The sequence below is a fragment of the Oryzias latipes genome, chromosome 18 (genome assembly GCF_053564925.1).
Source record: "Oryzias latipes strain Hd-rR chromosome 18, Olatipes_Hd-rR_3.1".
Classification (NCBI taxonomy): Eukaryota; Metazoa; Chordata; class Actinopteri; order Beloniformes; family Adrianichthyidae; genus Oryzias; species Oryzias latipes.
The window spans coordinates 25349962-25371656 of NC_136254.1; the positions used below are offsets into that span (position 1 = coordinate 25349962).

At 40.3% G+C, this 21695-nt stretch overlaps 1 protein-coding gene across 7 annotated transcripts in view; it reads left to right on the forward strand.

Annotated features, from left to right (window-relative positions):
• kcnip4a (potassium voltage-gated channel interacting protein 4a) overlaps positions 1-21695 on the forward strand; it is a 187062-nt gene that overhangs the window by 133951 nt on the left and 31416 nt on the right. Inside the window, exon 1 of one of the 7 annotated variants that reach the window (XM_020711582.3) lies at positions 16553-17142. The exons of the other annotated variants lie outside the window; for them this stretch is intronic. Within the exon in view, the coding sequence (XP_020567241.1) occupies positions 17031-17142 (112 nt within the window). The 5' untranslated portion in view covers positions 16553-17030. Of the gene's footprint in view, positions 1-16552; positions 17143-21695 lie in introns of those variants that run through there. 7 annotated transcript variants of the gene reach the window in all.

Consider the following 21695-nt stretch of genomic DNA (forward strand, 5'->3'; position numbering starts at 1 on the left):
CTGAAAATGGACTTCACAAGACCCTTCCAGTAACATCGGGTGGTAAGAAGCCTGCTCTTACTACAAACGAGAAGAATAACAGTGACATAGACCTGAGTGATGTTGTGTCCTTTCCAAAACTTTGTGCGGAGGAACTCTGTGTTAAGCCAAAGCGTAAAGATGACAGAACATCCGAAATAAAGCTCACAAACAGATTTTTACCCCTAACACAATGTGATATTGAAGAACACAGTGAAATTGGACCACAGAGAAGGAGTCATAATGTTGGAAACAAAGCACAGGCAGAAAGAAAATCTGTGCCAAACGTCAAGGTCAGAGATACGCTGCTGCTTGGAGATGGCGCTATCAGTGGAGTCAGCCACAGAAGAATGCAAACTTTATGTTGCCCAAGTTCTACTGTTCCAGTGATTACAGGACTCTTATCTAAAGTCTTGTACCAAGGAGTTAAACGAATAATCATCCATGTAGGTGCTGTCGATATCAGAAAAGAACAGTCCGAACGTTTGAAAAAAGACTTCATCAAGTTATTTGAAGAGATTGACAAAGTAGAGGTTGAAGCATTCATCAGCGGACCTCTTCCTAACATCGATGGGGTGTCACTCAAGTTCAGCCGTCTGTTTCAGCTGAACAATTGGCTCTCCAGAGAGTGTGCTTCCAGAGGATTGCATTACATTGAGAACTTCAATACATTCTGGAAGCGAAAGGACCTTTTCATGGGAAGAGGCCCACACCTGAACAGAGGTGGAGCAAGAGAGTTAGTGAAGAACCTCCTCCACGCTCTGGGGCATAGAGGCCAAGGCCCTGAAAAGGCAGTAAGGAAGGACCGAGCCAGTGTCCCAGGAACCACAGCACAACGGCAACAACAACTACCTCCACCAACACCGGTCAATGACTTGGATCCGGCAGCACCAGCACCACAACCACCTCCACCTAAGGACTCAGCTCCACCAGCATTACAGCAACCACCTCCATCTAAGGACTCACCTGCACCAGCACCACAACAACTACCGCCAGCTAAGGACCCAGCTGCAGAACCACAACAACAACCACCAGATTTGGCCCCAGAAATTCCACCATCTGACCAGCTGTGGGCGCCCCCTGCTACGTCTACTCCCAGTGAAGACTCACTTTCCTTTTCGTCCCCCCCACTTTCACCCATGGCCCTACCTAGCCATTTTGATAGCCTCATCAAGTCAGGAATTAAGATGGCTCCCCTAACACCTGTGAGCCTCACACCACACAGGAGCTCTCCTACCCCTCCAGCGCCCCCTCCTCATCCTTCACCCAAAGTCCCTCCAACACGGCCTTCATCCAAACCCCCTCCAACACGCCCCCTCCGTCGTTCACCCAAATCCCGTCCAGCTCCCACTCCTCCCGGTCCATCACCCAAACTACCCTCAACTCAACCTCTCCTGCGCGCCTCTAGACGTGCTATTCCCCGGAGCTAGGATGAAACGGGCCCCCAGTGTCCTAGGAAAGGTTATGTCAAACTGGGGCCCTGTGATGAACAGCTTCCTTCTGGTGATATACCTGTAGTTGCACCACGTAGAATGCAAAAAAGGGCAGTTAGACTGTCCAATCAAAGAAATCTAGTTCACATCCCTTGCAAGAAGGTTTTGACCAGTCCCAAGGAAACTAATCTCAAACTTGCTGCACTCAATGTCAGATCTTTATGCAACAAATCATTTTTAATCAATAATCTTATCTCTTCTTTTAATCTTGATTTTATGTTTTTAACTGAAACATGGCTTGACAAAAACACAGGAAACATAGTTCTAGTCGAATCAACTCCCCCCAACTACAAACATGAATCGGAAATACGAGAAAATAAAAAGGGTGGAGGCGTTTCTGCACTGTTTAGAGATAATATTGCAACCCGCAGACTATCATTTGGTGTGTTTTCATCATTTGAGTATGTGTCCTTTAAGATTGAGTTAAAACAAACTCCTCCCTTACTCTGCATAGTAATGTACAAACCTCCTCAGCACAGCCAAAGTTTTATTTGAAATGCTCTCAGTTGTGTGCACAGACTTTGATGGTCTAGTCATTACAGGTGATTTTAATGTTCATGTTGATAATGTCAATGACAGAAATGCAAAAGAGCTCAATGCTGTCCTTGAAACCTTTGATCTAATTCAGCATGTGAGTTGCCCCACCCACAGCAGAGGGCACACTCTGGACCTGCTCATCACAAAGGGGGTTAATATTCACAATGTCAGTGTGGTTGATGTCGCCCTCTCTGATCATTTCTGTGTATTCTTTGACCTGTCTGTTGCTCCCAAACCACCGCCTGGCCCTGCAGTTGTCCAAAGGAGACAAATAAATGAGAGCACTAGGGCACAGTTTGTAGAAATGATAAACCCTGAAAACGTCTCTGGTGCCAATGTTGATGAAATGCTGAATTCTGTTACTTCTAGCATCTTGAATGTTCTGGATGCCATTGCCCCTATGAAAGTTCAATTGAGAAAACATAGACAGAAAGCTCCCTGGAGGAATGATGATCTAGTCAGGGCACAGAAACAACAGTGCCGCAGAGCCGAGCGAAAGTGGCGCAAGTCAAAACTCCAGGTTCATTATGGAATATATAAGGCGGAGTTGTACGCTTATAACCAGATCTTATGCAGAACAAGGGAAAGGTACTTCTCTGAAATAATTGGAAGTTGCAGCAGCAACTCTCGTATCCTGTTCACAACAGTTAACAGATTAACTAACCCCCCAACCCAGCTACCAATAGAATTGGTTTGTACACCTAAATGTAATGAGTTTGCTGTATTTTTCAATGACAAGGTTCAGGGCATTAAAAAAGCCATCAACTCCACAACACATATAACTATCGAACGGCCACCTACTCACTCTAAGCTGACTCACTTTATACCTGTCACTGACCAAACTGTCCAAGAGACCATCACCCGTCTGAGCTCGTCTACATGCTGCCTTGATGTGTTACCCACTAGATTTCTAAAGTCTGTCTTGAACAGTGTGTTGCCATCAATTACTCAAATAGTTAACATGTCTCTTCAATCTGGAATATTTCCAGAGGCCTTAAAAACTGCAGTCATTAAACCCCTCCTGAAAAAGAGCGGTCTTGATCCCACTGTACTGAATAATTACAGACCTATCTCTAATCTGCCATTTTTAGGAAAAGTCCTTGAAAAAGTTGTCTACCAACAGCTCACTGACTTTCTCTTATTAAACAATTCGTTTGATGTTTTCCAGTCAGGTTTTAGACCCCATCATAGCACAGAAACTGCTCTTATCAAGGTAACCAATGACATCCGCCTGAACACTGATGATGGAAAAGTCTCTGTCTTAATCCTGCTAGACCTGAGCGCTGCCTTTGATACTGTTGATCATGGGATCCTTTTGCACAGACTCCAAGACTGGGTTGGCATCTCTGGATCTGCCCTAAGTTGGCTCAAGTCTTATCTGGAAGACAGGAAATATTTTGTTGAAATTGGGAGTTGTGTCTCAGACTACATGGGCTTGAATTGTGGTGTGCCCCAGGGATCGATCCTGGGACCCCTTCTGTTCAACCTCTACATGCTGCCACTAGGGCAGTTAATACGCAGTAATAACATATCTTATCACAACTATGCAGATGATACTCAGATCTATGTGTCACTGACAACAGGTGAATATGGGCCAGTGGATTCTCTCAACCACTGCCTCCAACAGATCAGCGCGTGGATGCAGAACAACTTTCTCCAGCTAAACTCAGACAAGACCGAAGTTATTATTTTTGGCCCACAGAAACAAAGAGAAAGTGTCAGCAGCTACCTTCATTCTCTGTCTCTTAAACCCTCAAATCAAGTCAGAAATCTAGGGGTAATCATGGACTCTGACCTGAACTTTAACAGCCATATCAAGTCAGTAACATCAGCGGCATTTTACCACCTGAAAAACATTGCCAAAATCAAAAACATAATCTCAAAGCGAGACCTGGAGATACTTATCCATGCATTTGTCTCCAGTAGGTTAGACTACTGTAACGGCCTGCTCACCGGCCTGTCCAAACGAGCTGTAAAACAGCTTCAGTACATCCAGAATGCTGCTGCTCGAGTCCTGACCAAAACCAGGAAGTATGATCACATTAGTCCTGTGCTCAGGTCTCTGCACTGGCTCCCTGTACCTCAAAGAATAGACTTCAAAGCAGCTCTGCTTGTGTACAAGTCTCTCCATGGCCGAGCACCAAAGTACATCTCTGACATGTTAGTGCCATATGAACCATCTCGTACTCTGAGGACCTCAGGGACCGGCCTCCTGTTGATTCCCAGAGTCAGAACTAAACAAGGGGAATCAGCGTTTCAATATTCTGCAGCTAAAATCTGGAACAGCCTCCCTGAAGGCGTAAGACAGGCGTCTTCTGTGTTCATGTTCAAATCTAGACTTAAAACATTTCTGTTTAGCCGTGTATATGACTGAAAGGTCCTATCTGCACCTTTCTTTCCTTCCTTTCTTTTTAAATCTTTTTTTTTTTCTTCCTTTTCTTTTAAAGTAAATTTTATGTTGATTATTTCTATGATGTATTGTGATTTTAATGCACTTTTCTGTTTTGTGAAGCACCTTGAATTATTTTGTGTACGAATTGTGCTATACAAATAAACTTGCCTTGCCTTGCCTTGCCTTGAAGGCCAACAACTGAAGTGAAAGAGAAATTATCCTCTGAACAAACAGAGTTTAATTTCTGTACTCTTCTGTACTCTTGTAGTACAAAAGTTATCCCTATTTTCTGTCAGGAACAAACATTTGGAATAAAAAACGATAATTTTCCTTTTTTTTTTAAATCATTTATTTTACCATTGTTGCATCTTTGCGGGAATGTACTCACAATTTTTCTCGCACAGCAGTGAACAGCAGAGGGAAGCACAGCTTACAATCAGCCCTGAGCAGCACAAACAGCTGCTAATCCAATAGGCGCCACGAGCTTCATCCTCTAAATCTGTAATACACTTGTAATTTTCTAGTCCAAAATGATCATAACTATTTTCCCTAAATGGGATCACAACTGTGAATACGTCAAATCAAATATACTGCAAAATGGACGACAAAACGACATTCCTTGTGATGTATATAGACAAATAAAAAAACTGGAAACGTCTTGTCTGTTTTCAATTGGAGGGGTGGCAGGAAATTTCAATGAAAGCTTGTCTTTTTAGAGCAAATACATTCATGAAAAATAACATCAAAAGAACAAAACTTTGAGCTGAAACGTTTACTTGCTACAAATTTTTATTACAAACTCCTTTTCCTTTTTTTATGCCTTTCAGAGACATTCAAAGCTAGCCATAAAATCCCTTAGACGTAATCAAAACCTTTTTTTTTTTTCTAAAATATAAAACTCGAACTCGCTTATCAGTTGGGCTAAAATATAGAAAATAATTTCCATGGTAATTTGTTTGAATCCTCTGACACAGACGACGGGAGAAGGCGGAACGCTTACTCTCAGGAAAATGCAAACGGTTTTAATGGGTTTGTTTTTTTGCTTTGTGCTTTCTGCAAAGGTATCAAATTCCCACATCATTTTTCTTCCTCCGACATCGTGTCTGCGTATGTGTGACACCAAAATATGTGTGCCGTTTATTCTTTTGCAGGTTTACGGTTCTCTCAAGAACCTTCCAGCGTTTGCTTTTAGGATAATGATTGCGTCAGATGAGTTACTTCAGTCCTGGTTCATTTACATTCACTTTAGAAAATTGTGCAGGAATGAATTTTAATTTCTGTGCTGGAGGGTTTAATATAGTTTAAGAAAAATGAATCCTGATGCCATTAAATGTTTCGTCTACCTTTTAAAACTTTTGGTTTTATGGCCTCATAGAAACGCATCATTTTTTTCTCAGTAGCATAACCCAAAATCAATCAGTATAAAAAACCTAAAGAAATGATTGCCTCCTACTGAAAACTGTTAGTACAAGATATGTCTCCACACAATTAACAAGAAACCAGGCTTTATTGAATATAAGAATATTTAATAACTAAAGATTTATACCCCTCATCTAAAGATTGCCTCATGAGTGTCATTTCCTCAGCACATTAGCCGGGCCGGCTTCCTGTATTATGTTTGTTACTTAAGGGCATCCGTAAATGTCTTTTTTTCCATACTGAACGCAACCTGTTGAAGTTTATTGTTATTAGATCTGACATTTAGAAAATAAAAGAGGATTCCTTCTGAAGAGAGTTTCAAACTTTAAGACTATTTTGTTGCGAATGTGAAACGTCTTATAATGAAAGATATCAGTGGAGGACTATGTCAAAAATTTGCATATATATATATATATATATATATATATATATATATATATATATATATATATATACACAGGCAAATATGGTAAGAAAGGCAATATAAGATAAGATACGTACTTCATTAATCCCACAATGGGGAAATTTAGTTCCAGTACATCTCGAACAAGATCAGATGTACAAAAAAAACACACATTGCGAGAAGTTGACAGAGGTCATGCAGCTGTGACCCAGGCCGTGGCGCCTGAACCCAGTGCAACCTTTTTTTGATGATCCACCATGGGGGGGGTCGTAGGCGACAAAACGGTCTGCGTACAATGTGTAGATACAAGAAAAAACTACACCGTTCAGCACAAATATCACATATGCAGACCAAAACACAATACAGGAGTCACAGGAGGGTGGTGGATGGTGGGGCCCCCATGAATCAGTCCTTCCAGCTGGGCACATTCCTCCAGACAGCACACGGAGGAGGGAGGCGGGTAGTTGGAGAGCCGAGGTCAAGCGGGGGATGAGTTGCAGTTATCAGCCCTGTGAACAGCTGCTATAAAAATCAAATCTATAATTCCTGACCAAAAACCGGAATAAACTTTAGTTTTAACTATGGTTAACCCTTTAACACTGGAGATGTCACGGGCGACGCCTAAATAACACGTTTTTTGATTATCGTAACTCTTCAACCATTTAAGCAATCAATATGAATGGACCAATTCCGCGGTACAGGAAAAGTGACTTAAAATGTTGCAAAGCTACTTTTCTTTACTGGAATTGAAGTAATAGTAAATATTTGATAAGTGATTCCAAGAATGTCAACACTTTAGCTAAAGTCCCAATGTTAAATGGTTAAAATGTTTTGCTTCACATAAGATATTGCTTAAATCAACACATTTAACAACCAGCCAGACGATTCAAATATAAACTTCAGCCCACCTTAAATGTGTGGCACTTCAGTCATCTGGATCTCTGGTTTGTTAAAACTTCAAAATATAGTGTAAATGTAAAATGTCTACTTTTTATCTTTCAGTGCCTAAATTAGTGGTGTATTAGGAAAAAAAGTGCCTTCTGAGCGAAATTCTCATACCACATTCATCTACACCAATAGTCTCATTAATAAAACCCCTTTTTTTAAAAAATATCCAAACTCCACAGTTCTTTTCTGCTCCACGTTTTGACTGCACCTTCTTCAGAGCAGATACATTTTGGATGTGGTGGCTTCCATGGACTTTTTTTTTCCCCTCTCCTTCAAGGAGACGTCTGATTTTCTTTTAATCTCCCTTTTATTCAGTTTGCTGCTTTACTTTTCTTTATTTTTGTCCCATTTTTTGCCCTTGCTGTCTTTGTCAGGGTTTTTTAGGGCTTGTTTATGACAAATTAACTTAAGCGACCTTCAAGGCTTTGGGTGAGTTGGATTTTAATGAAGCTGATTATACATTTTAAATACTTTAAGGACAACAGAGCAGGAAAAAAGGGAACCTTGATGTTTCAAGGAAAACCAGTATTTTGTCACTTTATAGCATCTCCAATCATTTCTTTCTTCTTCTTAATGTGATTTTTCAAGAACTTGGTTCACTCTCTATTTCTCCATCAGAGTTCAGGTTGCAGGGATGAACAGTTAGGATTCTAGCAATGCAGCAGAGGCATTGATTTCATCTCGGCCTCGACTTTTTGTGGAGCCGTTCCCGTCACATTTCATCTGCAGACTTGGTGGCGACAGGTCGATCGCTCTTCCACCTGCTGTTCTGCCTCACCTCTGCCTTTTCTCGTTCCCCGTCCTCCGATCATCCACTGACTTCTTTACTTAAAGGCAAAGCCTCGCTGCCTTTCAAGGATAACGAAAGCATAAATCAGACGACAAATCCTGCGATAAATCAGACTGAAAAGAAAACCGACGACCTGTCTGTTCCTTCAACCTGTTGCCCCCGCTGACAGTAGATCTGGAGGTTATATGGATAAAAGCAGACAGTTATCTGCTCTGACATGCCACCCTGGGCTTTGTGTTACTGTCCATGTGGCAATGCAACTGGCCTTTTCCTTTTCACACTGAAACTCATCACATAGAAAGTTAGATGTCTGTGAAAGGGAGGCCGTTTGTTTAGAAGGATGAATGGCCTTCATTTCCATCGACTCCTGTCCTTTAATTGAATTTGTAGCTGACGTTGTGCTCGTTTATGGCGTTCGCCACCTTTTGACCTGTTGCCGGGGATTGGGCAAACCTTCAGCTTCTTAGTTAAAAAGAAAAGGTCCACAATGAAAGGTTCACTTTCCAATACATTTTTTCCAGTTGCTTCTTTTTTTTAACCTTTTTTAGTTCTCTTGAATTAATTAATTTCATAGTTGTATTAACTTTAAAATGATTTCTGGTCCTGAAAAATTATTTTTTTGTTATTTAATATCAACATTTTGCAGGTTTTCTATAATGACAGGGATTTGTATTTGGTTTTTGTCCTCCATTAGCATTTCTGGACCTTTTCCAGCTCACATTAATAACTTCTTAGCCAAACAAAGTCTCTCAGAAAGAACTCATTTATGTACAACACATAAAGGAAAGTAGAGCCCATGTGTTTACTATTCATCCAGGCTTGAATGATTAGACGTCTGCTATTGTCTGATTACAAAAGAGGCCCAAAAAAAAACACCAAACAAAGTAGCCGACTTTGATGAGGAAAAGACGAACTTGCGAGATTAAAGCCTAGGTAAGAAAGCAAGTGAGGAAAAGAAGAAAAGTAGATGTGGAGAGCTTCAGATTAGTAAAAAGAAAAAATTAGACAGCGAGCGGCTTTGTATTCCCTCGAGGCGCTACCCCCCACCCACCCCCCAGCCTTCCTGCTTTGACCCGACCTCACTGGCTGAGCAGCTGTTACATGCGCCTTACTTTCCTCTTCCCCTGCCACCCTGTTCAGAGCTGCAAATGACAATTTGATGGGGAAAAAAAATACTTTTTTCAAAATGATGGCTTTTCTGTTGATTTTGTCTCCATAGCAACTAACTTATTGTCTGGTCTCCTGGTGGTGACGAACAGGTCTATGTCATTTTTACAAGAAGCAGCTAAATCAAATTTTTGGATTTGCATAGCAAAAGAGGTTACATTGTTTCTTAAATCATTTCCTTCAACTTGAGCTTAAGATTGATGTTTTAAATTTGCACTGTATTCTGGTAAAAATGTTCAAGCAACCATGGGAACACCTCTTTTGTGAGCTCACCAAGCTAACGGCGTTCAAAACCTACAACTTCTAATTCCAATCTTTTTTTCCCAAGTATAACTTCCCAATAATGCTTGGGGAATTAGGAGGTGATAGATCGAAATCCTTAGGAGTTTAAATTCGTAGCTGGTACTGCAGTTTTGTTTTTTATTCAAAATGGTAGCCTCTCCCCAAGGTCAAAAGTCTAGAAAAACTTTGGTTTTGGTTGGAGATGTAACCTGGTGGCATGTCTGTAAAATTACACGAAGATCACTTGAACAAACATTTTTTCCCTTATTGTGCGAAAATGCATGCAAAAATCGCCAAACATCCCACTTAGGTCCTGCAGTACGGTGGCCCAGAAGGGTCACAACACAACACATTAACTTTACACACAACACATTAACTTTACACAAAACACATTAACTTTACACACAACACACTAACTCACAACACAACACATTAACTCACAACACAACACATTAACTCACAACACAACACAATAACTCACAACACATTAACTCACAACATAACACAATAACTCACAACACATTAACTCACAACACATTAACTCATGGCCTAGAAGGGTCACAACACAACACATTAACTTACTTCACAACACTTTAACTCACAACGGAAGTAAAGCAGCAATTGAAGTGCTTTTATTCTGAAAGTACTGCAGCCATCCCATGATTGTTTCCAAACTTTCTTTGGATATCCTCGACTGGTGTGTTTTGGTTTCGTCAGTGGATTTTGAAATATATATTTTTTGAGCCCCATTTGAGATGTTAGCCCCATTCATTTTTGTATGTTTTGCCCACCATTATGTCATCTTCTTTGGGGGAGGTGGGGGTCATTCGCTATGCCCAAAATTCCTTTTCACCAGGTTCTGCAAATAATGGTGGTATTATTTGAGTATGTGGCAGAGGTGATATTTTTGCTTAAAGGTGTAGTAAGAAAGACTTTAAAAAAATATATGGTTCTAGCAGTTCTGGAAAGAAAGTCGAAAGAAAAAGTCCCATTATCGGTCACGCACTTTGCCGCGCTCAGGAGCCACGTTCGAGAACCCATTGATGGTTTAACCCCCCCAATCCAACCCTTTCATGCTGAGTGTCAAGCAGGGAGGCACTGGGTCCCATTTGGTACGACTCGGCCTGGACTTGAACTCACGACCTTCCAGTCACAGGGCGGAACGCTGCAGAACATAAATAAATGGATAATTAAAACATATTGTAAAACAGCCTATCAGCTATCCAAAATATATTATGGATAGCTGAACCAGGTGAATCAGGATTTGGTGAATGGAGGATTCAAACTTTTCTAAGAGTCATATCAACACATCTGTGATTCAAAGTCCACAAAGGCCTTGACAATATTCACTCAGAGGAGAGCTCTATATGGGTGACGGCACATATGTACCTTATTGGCTCATAGTTGCTGTCTCCTCTGCAGACACCAATAAGACGACCTCATTTTATCATAGCTGAAACTGTACCGCTGGCGCTTGCAAATCCCCGCAGGTGTCATCTCATTATCACCACCACTTAAATTTTCATCTGACGGGTAAACAGTGAGACGGTTTCCTCTTCACCTCCTTGTCCTTTTAATAATTGGCGAGCTTTGATTGATGATGGTTACATTACAGCTTGTGCTTGTTTTGTAATTTCACGGGGGCTTATTGGGTGCTTATTGTGAATGATAACTCTTGACGTTGTAATAAAGTTGTAATAAAAATATTCTTGGTCTGCTCATGTAAAAATCTTTAGAAAATGAAATAAAGGTATAAAAATTGCTCAATAAGGAGAACGACTTGCCTAAGTTGGATGTTATTATGTTATATACTCTACTGTTTACTTATTCGTTGCGGGATTTACAAGTTAGGAAAAAGGAAAGGATTCTAGCTCTTGCTTAGAGACAGAAAGACCTACTCTGATCGTCTTTTAATATATTGTAAAAGCGTTCCCAGTGCTCTTTTAATTACAATTAAGCCGTTTTAAGTCAAAACTGAAGAATCCTGGGCTGCCTCTAGGACAGGGGTCGGGAACCTATGGCTCGCGAGCCATATATGGCTCTTTTGATGGTCACATGTGGCTCGCAGACAAATCTTTAATTATACTTTTTTTTATTAGACCAGTCCTTCTCGGGCGCGATGCGATGCCAGAGGCGCGCTGTAGTAGCGATGCTTGGAGAACAAAATCTGCGCCAGCACTTTCACTTTACTATTATCTATTATTTCTCAGAGTTTGTACCACCCGGAAACCTGTGAATTGCGGTGCCTAAAAGTGCGCGCTCCCGTCTCTGAGAAAGAGCGCGCAGTTGCGTGGACGGGATGTGTGAGGAAGAAAGCAGAGGGGGGGGGGGGTTGTGGGGACAGGCAGCAGGTGAATCGCGCAGGGATTGTAAAAAAGTAAAACCCGCTGCCCGTCACTCACTGCAGCGTGAGTGTGTGTTTGGCTCCATGTCTGTCTCACATCTACAGAACATTCCGACCAACGATCCCGTTTAAAGCAGAAACTCACCACGTATCAACGTTCATTGAACGCATCAAGCAGAGATCTGATTGGCCCTCAGCTCTGTCGCTCAGCCTGTTGTTAGGTAGTTTGGACCAATGGGGTTCAGCTGTGGGCCGAATAAGGGAAATGGGAGGGCTGGAGCGGGAGGGGGGGGATATAAAGTTGGGAGAAGCGCTCTCTCTCGTCTCGGCGGGAGAGAATCAGGAGTTGCTGAATTAATCGTACAGCGTTTGTTGTGGTCTGCAGTAACCAGAATAAAGAACCTTAAAAAAGGTTAAGTCTCCGTGCCTCAGTGTGGGAAAGGGACACTACATTATTGTATGGCTCTTTCGAAATTACATTTAAAAATATGTGGCGTTTATGGCTCTCTCGGCCAAAAAGGTTCCCGACCCCTGCTCTAGGACATAGTTTCTGCAGAGCAGCAGATGTTCATTAGAAATTTGCCTTTGAGTTGTGGGTTGGCACCATTGGCGAGGAGCAACCCCGCCTCTCTTCTCCTCCTTTCTGAGAGCTCTCAGTTCACAAGCTCTCCATCAGTGGAGTTAGTTTGGTGCTCACAGGCACCAAACTAACATTTGTAGTGCAACAAAAATGGTGAGAAATATTGAAGCTGTCCAGTTGTACAATTGCGAGGAAAACATAGACGTGCATGGATCTAGTCGTCTATAAGTACAAGAGTTTGTGGCCCGCCCAGTTTATTTTCTGTCACGCAGGAATCTGAGTTCAAATCTCAGGGTGTGCCATACAGTGTTGGTGCTACCAGCTATCTGGGTCTCCCTGTACTTTGATAATACAGGGTTGTGTCAGAAAGAGTATCTGGTGTCAGAACACTCTGCCACACTACTTGTGCTAATCAGTGTAAGCTGATTCGCTGTAGCGACCCTTTACGGGATAAGCCAAAAGGTGAACAACAAGAACAAATAGGTTTTTTTTTCTGTCGCAATTTGAAAAAATGAATACTCAGAAATGCAATTTTGAACCTAATTTTCTTTAAATATGTCCTCTGCCATTATCAAAGGGCCACAAGAACACGTATAAAACAACAAGAACACCATTTTCATTGATATGGATCTTTTAATGTTCACCTTTGATGCACAACAGCGAGTGGATAATGTAGCGTCTGTCTGTGAGACTAAGTCATTGACTGATGCTGTAAGCCTTTCATCTGTCTGTCGTGTCCAGACAAAGTGTGATAAGATTGTGCAAACTGACAATGCCGTCGGACAGAATTCGTTGCTACATGTAAAAAAGAAAAAAAAGAAACGTATATAATTCCTTGTGAGATATTTGACTGTGTGCCGGCAGGCAGACAAAAAGGATTCGGGTTTGTCACACCGCTCCTGCTTTCGCAAAGATAAGGGATTTAGACCTTAGAGCCTCCTGACATTTCAGGCACAGATCATTTCGGAGATGATGTCCAGAAAAGGTTGTGGAGGTTTCGCTGGGGCTTTATGAAAACCTCTAGTCCCATCATGTAGTCATGCAAAATCAGAAGGTAGAGATTTCTTGTTTGGAAAAAAGGTTTTAAACAGAATTTTGCAATAACATTGTACGCGTCCAAGTATCTCTAGACCATTTTCATCAAACTGAAGTCCTGAAACTCATCATGTGGTGAACACAAATCTGTAAAATTTCATAGTGACTCTCCCCTTAAACTAAACAATAGTTTCAAAATCATATTTAAAAAAATGTAGATCACCTCTAAAGCTTGAGGTGCTCAGGTTGTATTACAGAAGGTTTATGAAGTTTGATCTATGATTATCCAACAATTCTGGAGAATTGTAAATGATATAAGGAAATGCAAATGCAAATTATTTTCAATATTTTTCCAGCCACTTTTAGCACACACAAAAAACAGAAAAAAATGTATTCATGCCGGTTGGTAAACAAGGCTATGAAAATATGATGATTTGGGCCAAAGTTCGGTGTTTCGCCCTGGAAACAATTTTCCTCTGGGTTTTAAAGTTAATTATTGATTAATTAAACAAATAAATATTACATTTTTAAAACAAAAGGATGCAATGGTTTACTTGATTTTCAGTAGATTTGTTTTTAAATGGTTGGTTTCAAACCTAACTTTGTTTTTTCTTATTTATTTCTTTTTTTTTACATTAACTCACTAAGATGTGATGTAATAAATCAGTTGGCAACTAGATGGAATTGAAGCCATATGTATGCACCTCCACAGTCTGTATGGTAGGCCTGCACAATAAATTGCACATTTAGAAATAGATAAATAAATATCGATAAGGTGTGCAATACGCATATCACAAAATAGGGCGAAAATTGCAATAAAGGGTTACCTTAAGTTTGCTAAACAATCTTATGGCAGTTTAAAGTATTTAACAAATCAAAGAAATCCCTTTATACATTGACCAGTGAGACGGACCCCTTCACATTGTTGACCAATCGGGTGGAGCTCTTTTATTCATTTATATTGGAGCTCTTTGATGTTAGATGTTCACATAGACGAGGGTCATTTGGAGTAAATTTTAAGTTATGTTGACTATTATTTAGGTAAGACTGTTGAAGTGAAATGGAAATTATGTTTTTGGTTGTTTTGATATTTGTTCATGTATCGCAAGTTATATCGTCACCGTAATATTGATCACTAATATCACAAATAGCAAGTTTTTCTCACATCGTGCAGCCCTACTTTATGGTGTTACTGCCTGAATCTTTTGACTGGAAAAGAAAGAGGTTCTACTGTAATATTTAAAGACCCATGAAAGTTGTGTTTTTAACATGTTCTTGAATCATTTTTGTCATAATGGAAGACCCATATGAAGAAAATTACTCTTAAAATTGCATTTTTGAGTATCTCTTTATCGAAATTGTTGTAAATCAGGAGTAGATGAAAAATACCGTTTGAAAAAGCCTGTAGCATTTACGTCTTCCTTTTCCTGGATGGCTCTTTATTTTGGTTGCACAGGTCATGTTAGCTTGGGGGTGTCAGGGGCTGTAAGCTACCAGGAAAATGTGCAACAAAATGGATGATGATGAATGAGGGCAGGCTTAATCCGTAAGAACAGTCCAGCCCACAACGCAGTTGGGAATTTTTAATGAGCTCATGCCGCTTTGCAGAAACTATGTCCTAGAAAAGGACACAGTTTTTTTGGATTTTGGCTAAAAATGGCATAGTCATAACTAAAAGACCACTGGGAGCACTTTTAAAATAGATTAAAAGATGATTGGAGTGGGACTTTGTCAGCCTTCGGTCCATGAAAGAATGATTTGTTGGTACAAGGTTGAAGCTTTTGCCCCTCGTGCTGTTCATGTTTTTAATGTCTTCAAATGTGTCAGATTGCCAGCTCCACATGTTGGCTGCATCTCTATGATCTACTTTATAGTGAGACTTTTCTGTCAAGTTTGAAATGACCTGTTGCTAAAAATGTCTGCATTTTAAACAAATGCTAAAAGAATAATAATAAGTCATTTTCTTCCAACAATTCTTTGATAGCTCCTTTAAAGTTTCATTTCATTATTTATTTTTTTTCTTTTGTATAAGCAAAATTATTTACTGGTATATGTCTATTTGATTATGAAAGCAGTCTATAAATTTAGTTTTTTTTTGCAGCAGCAGCAGCAGCAGCATAGGTTGAGAGAATCTAAATTTTTCAGTTCAATATTTACATTTTAGTGGACAATCTGCAGTTGAAAATTCACAAGTAAAGCTGGATTTGCATTTTTTTAATGTAAAAAAGACTGAACACATCTTCCTCACATCTTGGTTTGTCACCATATTTAGTTGAGTGAGGGTTCAAAGTTCATTTGCACTTTTGTCAAGCAAGGGTGACCTGAATGTTAAAACGTTTTAGTTTTTTTTTTTTTTTTTTATTTCTGGACCATCTATCACAGAACAAGTGATTTAGAGACTTCGTGCAAAATGAATATCCTGCCATGATCCTTCTAGATTAAAGTGGCTTTGTGCATTTGCATGGGTGATGCATGGACGGACTTTACTGTAGATGGAAGCAGAGCTGTAAAAACAAAATAAACAGTGTTGGTGTTTACAGCCACAATTCTCAGTTATTTTCTTGAACGTTTCAGTCCTTCCTGTTGTTTTTTTTGGATGTATAGTAATGGTTTGAAGAGTCTCCATGAGGCCAGCAGGTGGTGGTGTCTTCTTCTGTTCGCTGACTTTCTCTGACTTGTTCTTCTTCATCACTTCACATTTCAATTGATACTTTAAATGAATTGCATGTTATATCCCAGCTGTGTGTTAAACCAAGACATGCTGACAATTTGATTTCTATAACCGCTTCAGTTAAATTATTGCCAAACACCTTACAAGTGCTTCTATCTGTTTAATTAGAGGAAATAGAGCTGTTGTTGCCGATAAACTCCCATATTTAATTAAATGTTATTTTCCATGTATCCGCTTCTTTAATCCTCATTTTGTTCTCAGAACAGAATATTTATTTTATATATTATATATACTTGATTTTAATTACAGTCCCTCTCATTTGGCTGAAAACTCCACTCCATTCAGGGTTTTACTTTCCCGTCTCTCAACCTGTCTGAACTTCAGGCGGGCAGCTTCGAAGGCGGTCGCGCATCTTCCCTCGCCACACCTCCCTTCCCTCCTCGCTCATATCCACTCCCCTCCCGTCTCCCCTCCCATTGTGGAGCGGCATTGCGCCTGAAAGGGCAAAGACGGAGCCAAAAAACTGTCAGGGAAGAGCAGCCACAGCCCTCACATGCCCCCTCCCAGGAGTGGCGTGGAATCATGAGCGAGGAGGAAGCGTTGGAGGACTTTATCCCTCTTTGAGTCGTTTCTTTTTTGGGACTTTCTGAGATCAGAGAGATTCTGAATGACTTCAGGCTCTTCACTAACCAGAGTCTAAAACAGACCCTCCCCCCTCAATCACCCAGAGTGGATTTAAGAAGTGAGCAATCAGGAGTCGGGTGCCGGGAGTCACCCGGCAAGTGCTTGTGGGCCGGTGTAGCACTGGAGTGGGTGCAGGGGAACTGGAGCGTGGGGCCAGGTGGGAGCGGGGGTCCTGGTCCTGGAGGCGCGGAAGAAGGCGAGGAGGCTGGCTCAGGATCCGGGTTTGGGTCTGGGCATGGTGGCTTGGAATGGGTGGAGGGTGGAGAGATGCTGAACTCCATCTGGGAGACAGAGGGGCTGCAGACGGTGGGCATTGTGGTGCTGGTGTTCGCCTCCATCAAACTGCTGCACCTACTGGGGCTCATCAGCTTCTCGGAGGGTAAGTCACTGAGGAAAACGGTAGAAGAAATGTAAAACCTTATTTTGGTTTATTTATTTTGCCTAAATGTCTATATGTCTATATGTCTTGCCTTTTTATCCCTTTTAAGCTCAAATTTCTTGGCTAGTTATTTGAAATCATATACTGGAAGCTTTTTAAACCTATACGAATAATAGTTTTGCCAATTTCAAATTTCTCATATAAGGAAACACAATTATTTTTGTGTTCTTGTGTAATGTAAACCCCAAAATACACCTTTTCTAATCCTTTTATAAGCTTTAAAATGTTTCTCCTTGTTAAGTTTCCATAGTACTTACTTCTTTTGAAGTGATACGAAACCCACTGGGGGTCCATAATTAGTCAACACAAAAGAAGTCGGTTCAGGTTTTGCACAGTGCATTGAAGACCTGCTGCTTTTACTAAATGTAGTGAAACGGCATATTTTGAAAATTTGAATAATCATTTAAAAATTGTTAATGCTGCTTACGTATCCAAACAGACGACTGCAGATGAGAAAGACGAAGCGTCCTGATTGAGATGCTCTGGTCCAGATTGAAGATTGTCATCCCAGAGACTCATGGGAGATGTGTTTTCATCCGAGAAAACGGTGAAGTTCACAATGAGCAGAACTGTTTACACGCTTCAGCGAACAGTTACCAGTTGCTCCCCCCTTTCTCCAAATCCAGCCGGCACATATCGATCACTTGCTGGGGTCCAGACGACGGACCTAACCTCTCTGCTTGGTGTTTTCCCCACACGCGTCTCCCTGTAATTGTTGTCCGCTGTGTCACAGCGTGGCACCCATTAAGCAGTCAGAACAGATATTGACGCCTACATTTGCTTTCAGCCATGTCATCAAGAAAAAAGAGGGTAATAGCTGGGCTGAAATTACTTTTTCTTTTTTTTTTTATATGATGAAAGGGAAAAATAGGCATCTCTGATCCTTTCTGATCATCGTACTATAAAAGAAATAGGGTTTCTAGAAATGTTTGAGCCATTTCTGCTTTGTTGAAAAAGTCAAAGAAATGTGATTTAAAACCCCTTTAAAACTTTGTTTTAAAGGCCCACTTCAATCCTCTTTTGATCTGTTTTAAAATTATTCCCAGTGATCTTTTAATTATGATTATTTTGTTTTTAGACCCCCAAAAAAAGTCATTTTTGTAGGAGATAGTTTCTGCAGAGCGGCAGGAGTTTATTAGATAATCACCTCTGAGTTGTGGGCAGAAATTGTTGGCAAAGAGCAGCCTTGCCCATCGATTTTCTAAGTCACAGAAGGCATTTTTTTTGTCTGCTCCTGATTCAGAAATGCAATTTTAAGCTTAATTTTCTTTACATCTGTCATGCATTATCAGAAAAATGGCACAAGCATATGTTAAAAACACCGAAAACATCATGCTTATCAAAGTGGGTCTTTAAATGTTACAGATTTGAAGCAGCAGCTTAATATCCTTCAATTATATTCTCAATTTTTACACAAATCCTCAACTGTAGCAGCTGTTACCTTTGCAACAGATAAAATTGTTTGTACCTTTTTTTTTTAATTTATTTTGAATAAAATCTCCAAGGACAAGGACGGATTTGCAGAAAGTGCATGCTCCGCTTAGCATTCATGCTGTGAGACGTATGTTCACAGCTGGGAGCTGCTCCACACAATCACATCCCTTTACCTTCGGCCACCTGAGCAGCTCCATCGGGGGCGCCGAGGGGGGATAAAAGTCGCACTTTAAACGTCTCTGTGGCGTAAATGTTGAGGGAAATTCTCAGCTGGGCTGCAGATTCCAGTCACAGGAGAGGTTGTGGACAGCGAGTGCTCCCGGATGTGTTTTTTGTTGTTTTTTTTACTGTAGGGAGAAACTGTACATTTTGTTCAAATCAAGTTGCAGAAGATGTTCCACTCTAACCACTTTGCAAAGTTCATGTGCAGACTCTTTCGTGTCACAGCCATGCTTTTCATTTGAAAGGGAAAAAAATAACAAGGCCGTTGCATCAGACTGTGCAGTCACATTGAAAAGAAGCACGCAGCATCGCACCATCTAATTGAGAATGCGACTGAAGTGATGTTTGCATGCATTTTTGCCATCCATCTCCGGGCTAATAGGAAGTTGTCACCTCAGTCATCCGTGTGCTCATCTCATAAAATCCTATAATAAAGCAAATGCGTATTCGGCTTTTACCATATTGATTTGATTAGATTCCACTTGTGTCTTTAATCTCTCTTCACACGTGTCACACAATATGCATGAATACATCTCCATTGCAGGAGTCCAGACTGCTGAACAAAGCCTCATTAGGTGCAGGCTAATCAGTCTGTCACTATGATAGATCGGTCTCTGGTTCAGCTGTGCACAGGCCCTACTGTAACCTCTGCAACCAAATTCTTATTGTACTAGGACCCTTTTAACACACTAGCAATAATCAGCAAAAGGTGTCTGCAATGACATCCACATTTCCTTCGTTTCTCTTGTTTAGGAGTTTTAATCACTGCAATTTTTTTATCTTGGGGAATATTGTGATCTCAGTTAAAATGAGACATTTTATGATTTTGCTGGGTCATGGACTAGAGACGAAGGTGGAATATTAAAAACCTAATTTCTCCAAGTCTGTATGCTATTTTCATAAGTTTTAATTTCCACTCCAATAAGTTTTTTGAATCTGTTTTTAAAAGCATTTTCAGTGGTCTTTTAATTATAATTGATTTTAGCCAAAATGAAAAAAAAAACCTGTGTTGTTTCCTTTTTGGGACATAGTCTCTGCAGAGCGACAGAAGTTACCTTAGAGTTGTGGGCGGACTGTTGGCGCAGGCCAACCGCGCCCCTTATTCCCCTTTCTGTTGCTGAGAGCTCTTTGTTTCCACTCTGCCCCACTAGCTTACGGTCCCTCACACCCACAAACTAATATTACCGGTGAAGAAATAGTTAGATTTTAAGTTTAATTGTCTTTATATATGTTATCCATCATCAGAAAATGGCAAAAGCTTTGAGTGTTAAAAAATACTTACAGCAAACTTTTTATTGGAATATGGGTTATCCCTGAATTTGAGGTGTTTTTTTCATCTTCATACCTGGTCACCAATTTAGAGTAAAGCATCTTTAATTCAATTGTGCTGCTGTATGTCATAGAGGATCCAATGTTTTGGATTAATTTCCTTCTGATGTCAATTTTCACATGGATAATTTTACACAGTTAAAGATTGCCGATCAATAATCTTAAAGGATGACTGTAAAGACAGAATTACAGTATGTCTGCAAAGCTACAAAGTGCCCTTTTAAATGAAATAATTCTACTGTCCATCAAAGAGCATGAAGCAAAAGAAAGAGTGGCAGGATTCCTACTAAAACCACAAAATTAGAATAGTGTTCCAGGCAAAGATAAAGGGGAATTTAACATGACTAGATAAAGAAAAAGCACTACAGGCCAGCTTAAAGCAGTTCTAGCTGATGATATGGATCTTTTGGTGAGTTCACATCCCCAGACCACTCACAGGGAATTAAATCAGCTCTGTTTCCACAGGTGATGCTGTAAATGTGATGCTCTGCTGATCTTGTCTGGAAAACATGGTGGTGACAGCATCATGGGTTAAGTTGAACACAAGCAGGGAGCCAATGATGCTGAAGTTGTGGCCAAGTTAGCTGTGTATCCCCTTGACAATTTGTGTTTGATTTAAAAAAAAAAAAAACAATTCTAAGATTTAACTCACCATCCCCATTCTATGGAGTCCTATACTGTTCATAATTAAATAAATAAATATTTACTTAAATAAATAAATACACAATCAACAAATAAATATCTCATAAATATATAAAAAGATCATGAAATTGTGAAAAACCTGCACAGTGATTTTAAATTGGCCATCATGTTATTCAAGATATTTCATTTTGCTTTAAAAACCTGTTCATTATTTTAAAACAGCATTTTAAAATATTCATTTTTAATCATGTGGAATATTATTATAATTCTGTCTTTTTTCAGAAGCTCGTATTTCAAAATCAATATTTTCCAAAGTAGCTTTGTTTTTATTAACATGTTTGTTTTTCACAATGGCGTATTTATTTCATGAAGAGCTTTTTTCAGGAGAATGAGTCTATCTGTCAATCAGTGAATGTGGGCGGGATCTAAACGCATATTGGCTCATCGATGGAAATCGACTCATATTCCTCGATACCCGCTCAGCAGTGTTCCAGTCAGAGAGATTACATGTTTCAGCGATGTCTGCACGGCTTTGCTGACATTAGAGATCAAATAGAGACAAACAATCTGTCTGCTGCAGAAGATGCAAACATCTACGACTCTGTTTTTGTAGTTTGAGGGTTTGTGTGGACCAAACCACAGAGGAGCTCCGGTCGTCCACGTCTATAAGTCCCCCGTTGAAACACTCCTCATTCTTACACCATTCACTCAGAGCTCACATCGTGCCTTATGTCGTCTCGCGGGAGGCGAGCTGCGCAAAGCGGAACAAGCCTGCTCAGGCCTCCTGACTGAACCTTATATTTTTCTATTTTCATTGAGACAATGATTATAATCAGGTCCTCTGATTTTATTTTTCGCTCCCGGGA